At 43.5% G+C, this 14,058-nt stretch overlaps 1 protein-coding gene across 3 annotated transcripts in view; it reads left to right on the top strand.

The window, feature by feature from the left end:
• Positions 1–2,133, top strand: part of tei (irregular chiasm C-roughest protein teiresias) — a 210,146-nt gene extending 208,013 nt beyond the window's left edge. For 2 of the 3 annotated variants that reach the window (XM_071696674.1, XM_071696673.1), the window contains one exon: positions 14–2,133. In XM_071696674.1, coding sequence (XP_071552775.1) covers positions 14–271 — 258 coding nt within the window. In that variant the 3' untranslated portion in view covers positions 272–2,133. The remainder of the gene's footprint in view (positions 1–13) is intronic. The other variant, XM_071696675.1, reaches the window with a different exon arrangement.
• The last annotated feature ends 11,925 nt before the right edge of the window (positions 2,134–14,058 follow it).

Here is a 14,058-nt window from a genome sequence, read left to right as displayed (position 1 = left end):
CTCTCTCCCCCAGCAGAAGGGGGAAGCCCCCGGGTGCCTGTACGCCGTACTGACCATCGTGGGCGTGAAGGCTGGCGACGCCGGCAGCTGGATAGTGGTGGGCGCCAACGACCGGGGCGCCGACGCCGCCCTCATCCGCCTCAACGTCACCGCTGCCGCCCATTCCGTCGCCGCCGGCAGTGCTAGCCCACACGGCGCGACACTCCTGCAGACGACGACGACGACAACTCTCCTCCTCCTCCTCCTATGTTCTTCTGTTCGCTGGCTGTGAGCCTAAACCTTCGCTACCTACCGTGGACGCCAGCAACCTCAAGCGCCGACGGTGTGGACTCCGGCTGTACCCGGGCGCCTCCTACGCCGTAAACGCCATCTTCCTCTTCCGCTGGCGTCCCATAATCTACGGACGTGGATACTTCTGCGCCTCCTGCGTGTACGTCACCTCACGGGCGTCTATGTGCATAAGACAAAAATGTCAATATGGTGTTTTAAACTGTGATAGTGCTATGGTACCGACCACCGACATATTGGTGTAGTGGCTTCTGGCAACCGCATCGCTCGCTGTTGGTCGCAGGACAGTACCGGCTTGTGGAAAGTACTGGTGTCGGGACAGTACTGGGCTTACTGGTGAAGAGGCCATTACTGCTCGTAAAGCAAGCACGGGTGTCGGGACGGTACTGGGTGTGTACGAAGATTACACAACTGGGTGACGGGGGAAGACATCGCTCTGGGTGACGGGGGAGGACATCGCTGCTTCGAAAAGAGGAGGTGACGGTGTCAGGACAGTATTAGAGAGGTGGAAAATACCGGGTAGAGAACCGGTTCGGTGTCATCGTCGCCTGGTCAGCGGTAGTGGACAGAACTTAAAAAAAAAAAAAGAGACACGATGCCCAACTTGTGGCTGGAAACCTTTCTAACGCGTGTAGTTAGCTACTTTGTCATATCATATTCATAACGATCTGAGACGCGAGGTGTGGCCTGGTGCAGGTGTGGCCCAGTGTATGTGCGGGGTGAGGGGTCACTGGCCACACACAGGAATGGCCTAGAACGGGTGATGTGGCTCAGTTTGTGTGCGTGTGGGGCCACTGGTGACAAATAGAACGGGTGGTGTGGCCCAGTGTGTATGTGCGTGTGGTGTAGGGCCACTGGCCACGTATAGGAATGACTCAGAACAGTTGGTGTGGCCAGGTGTTCGTGCGTCGTCCCGTGAATGTGTGGGTAGATGTAGATCGAGTGTGTCTGTATTCCTAGGGATGGGATGGGTCCAGTGTTAGGTGTGGCCTAGTGTGGCGGGTGGCCACATGGAGGTGTGGTCTGGTGTGAGTACGGCTGTATGACTGTGTGAGTCAGTGTTGGATGCGGCCCAGTGTAAGTGTGGCCACATGGAGTTATGGGACTATTTGAGAGTGTGATTCGTTGTGAGTGCCGTAGTGAAAGTGTAAGCCGATGACAGTGAGAGCCAGGGTAAGTCTGGAGCATTGTGAGTGTGGTTAAGTGAGAGTAAGTCTCAGTGAGAGTGAATCCCCAGTGAGAGTAAGGTTCGGTGAGAGTGACCCTTAATATCGGTTAGGGCCGGTGTCACACTAGCCAGAAATTAATCCCACGCCAATTTAAAACTACCACACCAGACCTCCACCACAGCAACACTATAACCCACTAAACCATAAACCACAAGAATAGGCCTGTAAACCACCACCACAACGACACTTTAAACCACAGCTACAACACTGTAAAACCACAATAACCACACTCAGAACAACGCCATAAACCACAATCACCACCACACCACAGCATCACTGCAAACCACAGCAGGAATACACGACCACCACAGCGATAACAACATTGAGGCTGGAACAACTGGAAAAGGAAGAAAAAGAAAAGGAAAATCGTCAGAAGCCATCGGTCACATACCAAGGAGGCATAACAGAGCCATAAAACCACACCAGAAGAGGGAGGACTCCTACGGAATGGACTAAAGTCATTCGATACAGTATGGGAATATGGGCCATACCTGCTAGCCAGCCTCGACAGCGCTAGTTTTCTCTCCTTTGCCGCTTTATATGACGTTGGTCGTCACTGCCGTTCATAGTCTTTAATGTTCTTGTAATAAATTGTAATAAATGTTTGTGTCTCTCGGTTCCTCATTTTACTTCCCCCTCCCATCTCCTCCCAGCGGTCGAAACTGCTGCTCCTTCGTCGTGGCCTGCTACATAAGGGTGAGTATGTCTTCGGTTTTTTGGATATGCGTCTTATGTTTGTCTCTATTCCCTTCTACATAAGGGTGAGTATGTCTTCGTTTTTTTTTTGGATATGTGTCTTATGTTTGTCTCTGTCCCCTTGCAGTGATTCGCAGTCTCTCGCCTCACCAAGTGTCGGCCATTGGTTCTGCATCATCTGTAAACACAGTAATGTCCGATCTTGTTCCCTCGTTTGCTCAACGTCCACCAGAAGAAGAAGAAAGAAATTAGCAACACAGGTCTGCACCATGCTAATTACTCCATCAACTCCACATCATTATCTCGTAATCCATTTTTTTCTCCACGTCTTCGTTGATTATAATGGCCAGTTCGACCGTAACTACCTATGATACACTATGCAACGCCGTACCAAATGCTTTTTTTTCTAAATTGAAAAAAATGCAGTTTTAATTATCCATTACTCTCTCTCTCTCTCTCTCTCTCTCTCTCTCTCTCTCTCTCTCTCTCTCTCTCTCTCTCTCTCTCTCTCTCTCTCTCTGTACTGGAAATCATCCTTTAGAAGTCTGTCATGTTGATAATTTTTTTTTTCATCTCGAAATTCAGACTGAATATGAAATCAGAATTTCATTATGATCGAAACGTCCTCAAATGTTCCACAGTATTATTGTAAATTTTGTTTCAATACTTTGCATAATGCGGTTGCTAATGAGATCGGTGTATAATTCGTATCCATCACCTGTCATGCAGAGTGGAACAATATCTGCATATTTTCTACCTCTTTTGAGTCTACGTCCCAGGTTTTTAACTCTGTGAAAATTGCCTTTTTCTTTTTTTTAATCAGACTCCATCGCCTGCTCTGTCATCATCCTTGGAGTTATTCCTTCAGTTGCTGAAGATTTCGTCTCGTCCAGTCCTTCCGTCATGTTAACAATATCCAGTACAGATCCTGTAGCATCATTGCCAAATTTCGTTCATTCACACCGTGTCGTCTACCCTCCCGGAGATTGTGTGTCTACATCTGTAAACAGAGACTGAAAATTTTATCGTTCGTTGTAGCACCTATTTCTTCCCATCTCTGTGGAACTTCGCCATCATCAGCTTGTGGTGCGTAACAGCTGTTCATTGACGTTCAATTTGTCCTTCAGTTATTTTCTGGGACATTTTGGTATTATACATGTTTTCCTCTCCTTCGCTCCTTCTTCCTCTTCCCTTATCTTCCCGCGATTGGTTCTGGCCACTCTGTCCCTCAGCCATTATACAGGTGGAGGAGGGAGAGTATTTTTCTGAACCTTCTTAACAAATCATTCTTTTATCTCTTTCTCATCTTTGTCCTCCCTTCACACTTATTTCGTTACTTCTGATACCATTTTTCCCCTAGTAATTCATCATACTGAATGTACATGTCTTGGTACAAAATACTATATACTCGCATTCACAAACATTAATTCCTTCAAACATTTCATGCACAAATACAAGTTAGTGTGTGTGTGTGTGTGTGTGTGTGTGTGAGCTGTGCCCGGTTGTACATGAGTGTGAACAACAACCCTCGTGTTGTTGTGCTAATTTATGAATGTTATAATAAGTGGTCACACTGGTATGATTACACATATTACAACCCACTCACTACAAAGATAATTACATCCAGTACGAACATATGATTATATCCATTACATACACAGTTTCAATCATTACCAATATTATTCACAAACCATTCAGAAAACTTCAGTCATACTCACTGTCTCGTATGGATGTCTCGAAGCACCGGATCCAAAATAAGTGAACTTAAGAAATGCCATTGTCGGAACCGAACCAGTTACAACGAATCTTTGATCGATATCGAATCTTCGAGTAGAGGATTCGCTAAGTATATTATCCCTCTCGGATTTGGTTCAGATGAAAGTAATGCGAATGATTCCGAAACTTCAGCAATTACGAAGCATGTTTCATTAAACTTTACCCTTCTTGTTCGCCGTAAACCCAACTATTCCGCGCCATTACTTGTTCGTATATATATATATATATATATATATATATATATATATATATATATATATATATATATATATATATAATGTATGTCTATATATTTTTACTCCTTGCAGCTTTCATGATGGCTATCTGACTGGTATGTCATACGTATATATTATCGTATGTTCTCTGTACTATCAGTGATCACGCCACCCACCCAGCTTGCCACCACCTCCACCCCCGACCCACTGGTCCTTGGGGACCCACCCTGTCGTCACACTGCAAGAAAAACCATTCAAATTTCCGTTCGCAACGACGAAAATAGATCAGGATATTTAACATTGTCACACTAGTGTGTGTGGAGGAGGTGGCGGGCTGACTGGCTGGACTGTGACAGGTGCTGATGTATATAAAACACGACTCGCGATTGGTTGAGACGGTCTGGGCGGGGGATCCAGCTCACCAATCCCGGAGGGTTTTTTTTTCTTCATCGCTTAGGTGACAAGCAACACGGTCTCTGATTAGTCGAGATCTCTTCGTTGCGTATCACTTGGGGGGGGGGGGGATATGTCCTCGACGTGTAACACGGCCCGTGATTGGCTGAGACGTCACGCTCATGTCTCTCACAAGCTTAAAGTTAAGCTTGAGAGACGTCAAGCATCAATCAGTCCATCACATCAGCACCCTCATGACAATCAAGCGTCAACATAATCAGACTTAGGTTGGATAAGATTTGGTTCCAATCTTCGACAATCTTCCTCTGCATATTGCATTTGGGCCAGCGTGTTAGTGATGGTAGTTGCTACACACACACACACACACACACACACGAGGCCCTAAGAGTGTGAAATACTCCTCTTAAAGTCAAATTGGGTAGGTATACCATTAGATAATTACACACACCATGTAATTGCCAATACCGTCTTAGTCAAGGATCGTACCATCTTGTTCAAGGATCGTACCGTCTTGTTCAAGGATCGTACCATCTTGTTCAAGGATCGTACCGTCTGGTTCAAGGATCGTACCATCTTGTTCAAGGATCGTACCGTCTTGTTCAAGGATCGTACCATCTTGTTCAAGGATCGTACCATCTTGTTCAAGGATCGTACCGTCTGGTTCAAGGATCGTACCATCTTGTTCAAGGATCGTACCGTCTGGTTCAAGGATCGTACCATCTTGTTCAAGGATCGTATCATCTTGTTCAAGAATCGTACCATCTTGTTCAAGGATCGTACCATCTTGTTCAAGGATCGTACCGTCTTGTTCAAGGATCGTACCGTCTTGTTCAAGGATCGTACCGTCTTGTTCAAGGATCGTACCATCTTGTTCAAGGATCGTACCGTCTTGTTCAAGGATCGTACCGTCTTGTTCAAGGATCGTACCATCTTGTTCAAGGATCGTACCATCTTGTTCAAGGATCGTACCGTCTTGTTCAAGGATCGTACCGTCTTGTTCAAGAATCGTACCGTCTTGTTCAAGGATCGTACCGTCTTGTTCAAGGATCGTACCATCTTGTTCAAGGATCGTACCTTCCTTCTCGAGGAATTAAAGTTATTGTATTCTCACACCAGCGTGTGACGTCATCACTCGTTACATTATCTTAGAATTCTTAATCATTTTTTTTCTTTGTCCAGAAGATCCTTTGTCCCGCCTCCCTGCGTCGTTTTTAAACGCTCTCCGTCCTCAGCTTTTTTTTAAACACACACACACACACACACACACACACACACACACACATATACATACACACACACACACACAAAAGATGGGATCTCAAGGGACTAGAACTCTACCTCTCTGTACTGTAGAAATATGTAATTACAGAAAGGTAATTACACACACACACACACACACACACACACACACACACACACACTCCGGTAAAGCCCGGGGTAATATTTATACCATTTTTTTTTATACAAACTTTTTTTTCTCTATCTCCCTCACATCAAGACGAAGTTTATGCCTTCAAGTTAGACCTTAATCTCGCTTGTATATTCCTCGTCTGGACCTCGGAGCCTTATCTGACTACTGGTAAGTTGGTAACCCTCACTCGCTTTTCCAGCCGTGGGTTTGGTACGGCAAGGCTCGGTTGAGCGGGTGGTGGTTATGGTAACACTGTTGGTTTCTCCCGTGGGAACGTATCGTGGTTTATATGGCAAAACTTTTTTCGTTATGGTAATACTGTTTGCTCTAGGAGCAAGGTGTTGTCTCGAGTTGGTAAGACTACAGTGTGACAGGTGTGTGTGTTGGGGGGGGGGGGTAATTCTCATGGTAAAACGGTGTAGTTACGTCATGTAACAGTGTGTGGTGGTGGTTGTGGTAGCCGGGTGTGGTTGTCTGGGCCGCCCACACATGGTAGTACCACCTTAAGAGAGATGTGGTGTGGAGCACAGTCGCCACACACACACACACACACACACACACACACACACACACACACCAGGTAGCAGCCCTCAGCCCGGAATACATTCACGGGGGCCTAAAAAATATCCGGTGGAATATTTCCCGTAAATTTTGGCGTAAAGGATGGCGGATTACGGCATGAGGCGTGTATTTTTTCTTTTTTTTTCTTTTCCTCAGGTCTCGCCACTGGCGCCGTAACTGACGGTATGTGTGTGTGTGTGTGTGTGTGCGTGTGTGTGCGAGGCAAGATAAGGCAGGATCACCACCAGTAGCAACACCTCCAGCAACAGAAGCAGCAGAAACACCAGCAACACTTCGGCTGCTGAAGGAACACGTCACTCCCATCATCACACTATGTAGCTGTCTTCCTCCTTCCCCGCTTCCCCCTCCTCCTTCTCTTGGTCTTCCTCCTTTCCCGCCTTCTCCTCCTCCTGGTCTTCCTCCTTCCCCGCCTCCTCCTCCTCCTGGTCTCCCTCCTTCCCCGCCTCCTCCGCCAGGTCTCCCTCCTTCCCCGCCACTTCCTCCTGGTCTTCCTCCTTACCCGCTTCCTCCACCAGGTCTCCCTCCTTCCCCGCCACTTCCTCCTGGTCTTCCTCCTTCCCCGCTTCCTCCGCCAGGTCTCCCTCCTTCCCCGCTTCCTCCTCCTCCTCCTCCCGGTCTTCCTCCTTCCATACCACACAGTAAGGGATGACAGAAATACTGCAGAAAGGGGCATTTAAGATCATCCTTGGGCCCCTCTCACACAACCTATCAAGAGGCGCTCAGCCCATTGATCCTCCCAACTCGCTCCAGCCATCACCGGGCCTTATCCGACACTTCGGGGAAGAAGTTACTGCCCCATTCTCCTCCCCCATCGTCACCTCCTGCCGCCTGAGATCCCGCGTCTCCCAGTTAAAACAGTTCGGCGCCACGCACCGCGCTTCGTGGCCCCCATCCGAGCTAGCTCAGACCGCTACAAGAACAAGCCCCATCCTAACCAGTGTGAGCATCATCAATAATCAATAGACTGCCACCCCAGCTCTTTGTTGGAAAGATGGCCTATTTAACCGTTTTCCCCACACACACACTCACATTTTTAGCCCCACTGTCGATATCGTGGGTATTTTCCTTGTATAGTTTCAGCCTGTGGCTGTAGTTAGTGCAACACATCGTAGATTATTTTCATCAGTAGAAATAGTAGTAGTAGTAGCAGTAGTAGTAGTAGTAGTAGTGGCAGTAGCAGTATACTGACACCGTTACCAGCAACACCACTAGTAACGCTTGACCCCATACGGGTCAGGTCAGAGACCAGGTCATCATACCTCTTAAGAGTCAGGTCGAAGGCCAGGTCATCATACCTCTAAGGGTCAGGTCACGGTCGAGGGCTGGAGAGAATAAATCCCTCTCAAACTTTCGTCATTAATCAGAACTACCATCATTAGGTCTTCCAGAACACGGCAGTTTGAGAAGCTAATTATATGTCACTGACTTTGATGTGCGAAATCCTTGACGATGGAGGGAAATAAAATTCAGCCAGGCTGCTGATCGCTCCCCTGACGGCTAGAACTTTTTTTAGAGAAGTCTACGTACAACCCCGTGATAAAAGTGGGTCATTCGAGTGCCTCGGTGATTCCAGAAGGACTGTCAGATAAGTTCGAAATATCCCGAGCCTGTTTGACAGTCCTCGCATTTCTAAGACTTGTACAGCAGCAAGGATGAGACAGCGACCAAAAGACAAAAGCTTCTTACGTCGTCTATAATTTGACTCTGTACTCCCACGCTAACCCTAATCTTGGATTTGTACTGACATATTCCTCCGTCATGCCTACAGATTCTTCCAAACATTTTGCTCTTTCCCCAGTTCTCTTTATTGACTACATCTTACTTAAACGATAAGCTAAATTATATATACTTTTAATTCTAGCCAGCTGGGACGGCACGGACAACGGAGGTCTTAATTAAGGCCATCTCATTAACGCATATGCATAAAACTAGGCACGTAATTTATCGCCCAACACCAAGGGGCAGATGAACAGTTGGGTTGACTGTGGACCAGCTGCCGCAACCAGGATCTGGAACCTACGCGCTCGACCCTGGGCGACCCGTGAATATTCGAGTCACAGTTGGGAAAGCCAACTCCTACACCACAGAGGTCCACAAAGCCATTTAATCCTTCATATTTTCGAGTAATTTGTTATTCTCATTCTTAATATCTCATTAACTGTGCATAAGGTTTCCGAGTAGGTTCTTCCCAGTACACGTTCACCCATCACACCACCCGTTCAGTCATCACCACCATGCCAGCCATACTTGCATTTAGCGTCAGTCAGGATTCGCTTTGTTTACCTTCGTCATCTTCGTTTCCCGTAGTTCCACAAACATCTTTAGATAATTTACTGGTTAGTCATTTACTAAATCATATAATTTCCTTTGCATTATCATAATTACTATTTACAATTTGCTCTGTTTATTGTATTGTTTTTGTCTAGTTTCTCAATACTGTAATATTTTGATAGCGATATACCCTACTGCACGCCACCCCAAGCTGGCCACAATGAATTTTGAGTTGTCTAATGCGATTATTAAAAGCGCTCTAATTATATACCCACTCAAACATATTATACTTTCGTACAATTTCCTTCTCACATTTTATATAATGCTGTCTTTAATAAAGTATGTATTGTACTGTTAGGACGAACATTTCAAAGGCAGAGCGAATGATATAAAATGAAAAATTGGAAACTGTGTAGAATCTTTCAGTCTCCTGTTTTGGAATTGGTCAGTAGCGCCCGTTCGCTTAAGGAGGGAGCAGATACATTTTCGTGTCGGTACTTGTGTATTTTGTCTGTGTGTCCGAGTGGTTGATGTCATTCATATGGAAACGTTGAACATTGCACTATTTTATCAGCTCAAAGTGGATGAACTTCAGCCGTGGAGAAAAAGTGGAGTGAGTTGAGGATAGAACGTGAAGGGTTAATGCAATTTAAACCTCGAGTGGAAATACGTTTTAGAGAAATGGGTACTTGTGTTCTGGGGTCGAAATGTATTGCGTTGTGAGTTTAGATATACATGCAGAGGATCGACTTAACTTTAATTTTTTAACAAAACTTGATAGTGGGGAAGATAAATTGTAGATTAAGCTTAATAAAAAAGGATTTACTTGTAGAAACATTTATATATTTGAGAAGTATTACATATATGATTTGGTGAGTGATAGTACGCAATGTATGTTTTAAGTCTTCACATTTACTTAACGTAAAATAATGATACGTAAATTTACGAAAATATGATATTCAATTTTGCTAAAGTAATTTATAAAATACCTTTCACAATGTATTATCACATCTCTTCATATCTCGTTCTCAGTTTTGTTGACGATGTTGTACAAGCTAGGACTTGTTTGTTGCCATTAAAGGAAGTTGAAGGTTAAAGAAACACGAAAGTAAATATTTCATATTCGTTAATCACGTTGCCAGTGGAACCAATCTTGTGTTTAAAGTTGATGATGAGGTAAGGAATTAACTTGTTTTGGGTTGTAATTTATCATTTTCAACTACGATGTGTCGTAAGTATAAGTTAGAAGTCGCTCCCTAAACGTCACATGTAGTATAACATGTTCAAATGAACCATATTAGTAATGTATCACTTCATATTTATTTTTTTTTTTTTTAGAAGTGAACTGAAGCTATCCACTTTGAAGCAGATAATTTGGTTTATTAAAAGAACAATTGGTTTACCGTTGTACTTGTTCATAGCACCACAGAAAAACGATTGACATAAAGTATGTGATTTAAAGTATCTAGAAAATTACTGTGAACAGTTAGCAGAGCTTTTGACGTGTGGTGTATGTTTTGTGATTTAGACTTGTAAGACGAATGTGGATGGAGGACTTGGTGGCTATTTGTTGAAGTCGACGGAGCACCGGTGGACAAACTGCTGCACCAGTGTCATATCCTCAATAATAAGGTAAGGTTTTTTATTATTGATACGTTAGGTAATTGCTTGTCAATGCCGTGTTACCATGTACCTTCCGTTACGTCAAGGTTAGGTTATGTCACCATTTTATTTATTGTTTCGATGCGTAATACAGAATACATATTACATAGACGGTGGTCATGTCTTCACTCGCTGTAACGACTGTAACCGTAGTAAACAGTTTGATGTAAAGAAGTAATTGCAGTTAATGAGACGCTTGTTGGCCTACTTAATCCTCGATAGTTTGACTCAGGAAGCGAACATATCGTAGAGTTCCCTGCTGCTGTGTAACCCTAAACAATCGTTTAAAGTATAACGAGCGGTTACATTTCCTCTTGTTTTCACATACCTGGAGCCAATGAGAACTCAAAGATTTTCTTAGCTTCTAGCTGATTGGAAGACCTCGTTTTCGAGGGATATGAAGTGTGTGTACGCTTCCTGTATGCCGTCCTTGGGAGAATTGGGCGCCATGGAGTGAAATATGCGTACCGCAGTTGGTAATTTATGTATATCGATCGTCCCGAGGTGTATTTTACTACATATTCCATATACGTAATGAAAAGGTCGTGTCAGACTGTGTTATATTATGAGCTGTATGGATGTTTTAGGTTGACTGTGGCCACTGGGGTATAAAATTCCGATGGTCTTCCCTCGTGTTTTCTTCTCTTATTTCGGATCCAGTGATTTCCTCTGGCCGGATTTGTGCCTCCGCTCCTCCATCCGGGGGTTGTTCCTGCCTCCCTCGACGTGTTAATGGACGTATGCCTTCCATGAATCTCGTCGAATAATACGTAGGTTAATTCCGTTCGCATTCCACGCTCGACCATGGACGATTGTGTATGTCTCTGTGTGTGTGTTTATATATCTGTGATTGTGTGTGTGTGTGTGTGTGTGTGATTGTGTGTGTCAGTGTGCATGTACGTAATGTCCTGTTTGTATTTTATCTATTTCTTATGTACGAGGAGGGAGTTTTACACTCTTGGGCCTCTCTCCTCATCTCTAAAGAGAACCTTCTGTATCTTATGATTTCTCAAACATCTGCATGTTGTCAACATTTGCCATTTCCTCCGTCAGTTTATTTAATATTATGTTTCTGTTTATTCCACGAACGGTTCCCCCGTCTGGGAACCATTGCTCTTTAAATTTCGTTCAGTTTATTAAACATGCGGAAGAAATGTGTTGTTGGCTGAGTCTTTGTTGGCGGGAAAATGAGTTTCACTCAATTTGAATATGTTTTTTTTTCCACGGAAAACAGTGATGGAATAAAGTGTGATTAAATCAATGACTCGTTGAGCTAAATTGCTTCGCCAATTGCTTCATTAAGGATGAAATATAATATACCTCGATGTTCTGTCTATGCACGTCACTTCGTTATTTCGTCGCATCTTTTCAGGCTTATTTTTTTTGTGAATGATTCGTGATTTTGTTGAAAGAAAACGAAGTTTCGTCCTTTATTAAGCCGTTCATGCAAAATTTCATTTTTTTTTTTTTTTTTTTTGTCTTTCTTGAACTTGAAACATCTGTATGTAAAGTTCTTTTCGACAAGTCCAGAAAGTGTGTTGTTAGTGTTTTATGCCGTGTTGATGTAATTCTAACTACCCCCCCCCCCCCCATCAATACCATCAGAATGGGAAGCGCTCGAACACCGAGTCGAAACAGGGGTCATTACGCCTGGTTTCTAGGCTGATATCACTAGTTGCAGCCATGAAACAAGCGATTGGGCTGTTTATTGGTCATCATGCCTGTCGTGTAAACCCTCCTGATTTCATGACGTCAGCCTCGAAGGTCCGCTCACCGAAGCAACGTTACGATACGCCGAGTTGATTCGAAGCTTCGTGAATCTATGTTGTTTGCAATAGGTACGCAGAAAACGAGGGGTTGAATTGCATGCAAGTGGCTGGACGCACCACACCCCATGTATATATGTACATGAATCTTTATTGAACTTTTTTTTACGTGAATAGTCATCTCATTTACGAGGACTCTCGTGACTTCATATCTGCGCTCCATAAGTCGCAGGGAAATGTATCCTTCCTGAAATCCGCTCATGGTGATGAAACCACCTCCTCATCGATGGTGAATTGTGTATCATGATTATAGTTAATATATAACCCCAAGGGAACCCCTTCTTCAGGGGGTTCCTGCAGCGTTAAGGCTGCCCTGAAATCATTCGCTTGGAAAGGTGGAGTCCTTTGATGTGAAAAACTTTTCGACGTGATACAGCCTTACCGAAGGTGATTTTTCGATCGCAGGATATATATATATATATATATATATATATATATATATATATATATATATATATATATATATATGTATATATATACACACGTGTGTGAAAAAAGAACAGTTAGACTAATAACCAATTTAACATGTAAATGACGTTTGAGGACCACATTTTGCACTACGTCCAGTAAAATTAATCGTCCACCATGCAAATTTTGGAACCATTATGTTGAACCAGTATGACTGCTGGAGTTTCTCGTAAGTCCTTAAACGAGAATGAAAATCCAGTTTGGAAAATAATACAGGTAGCTGCTAGTAATTGATGTGTGTAATTACCTGGTCTAAGTACCTCTTCAAGGGTCTTGAACAAGAGTAATTAACTGAACTGCAAGGTTTTTAGATCGTATATATATATATATATATATATATATATATATATATATATATATATATATATATATATATATATATATTTTTAAGGGTGGGTTTTCGCATCTCAAATGAGATTCCAGGGAAATTCAATTTTTTTACTGTATACACACACAAAAAAAGATTTATTTCATATTCTTTGAGATTGATTTTTCGTTCTGTGCATCTGGAAAATGATATATGTAATGGCGTTATTGTCTTCATTTTTAAACGGTATTTTGACTGAGAAAGTAATGTCCAACATCTACAGGTGGCTACTGATTAGCTGACGTAATGAATTACCTGTTGCTGGTGACTCCAGAGATCATTAACAAGGCTCATAAATTACCCCCTGCCGTACATATGATATATATATATATATATATATATATATATATATATATATATATATATATATATATATATTTGGTTTCACTTTTTTTTTTAGTGGTCGTCCATTTAGCGTTGGCCTAATGACCAGACCTCTGCTGGGAGCCAGACAGCTGTTGACTAGTCTAAACCACCCCACCCACCCTCAACCCCCACTGCTACAGGTGGGTCACTTCTTGACGACAGTCAGTATCTCTCTCTCTCTCTCTCTCTCTCTCTCTCTCTCTCTCTCTCTCTCTCTCTCTCTCTCTCTCTGCCCTCAAAAGAGCTCCCGGCTGAAGTTTTTGCCTTTCAGGATTTTAACTGCCATACATTTAATGTCGAGAGATGCATCCTGCGCATCCTTAGTTTTCTGTCCTCCTCCTCCTCCTCCTCCTCTTCTCATTCGTCTTCTTCTACTTCTACTCCTACTTCTCCTCCTCCTCCTCCTGGAACAAGACCACCGCTCCTGCATCCCTCACACCTTCCTCTCCTCATGATGTGAGGGACAACTTTCGTGTTCTTATCTTCG

Source organism: Panulirus ornatus, chromosome 59, assembly GCF_036320965.1.
Source record: "Panulirus ornatus isolate Po-2019 chromosome 59, ASM3632096v1, whole genome shotgun sequence".
Classification (NCBI taxonomy): domain Eukaryota; kingdom Metazoa; phylum Arthropoda; class Malacostraca; order Decapoda; family Palinuridae; genus Panulirus; species Panulirus ornatus.
This window is presented reverse-complemented; position numbering and strand designations above follow the sequence as displayed.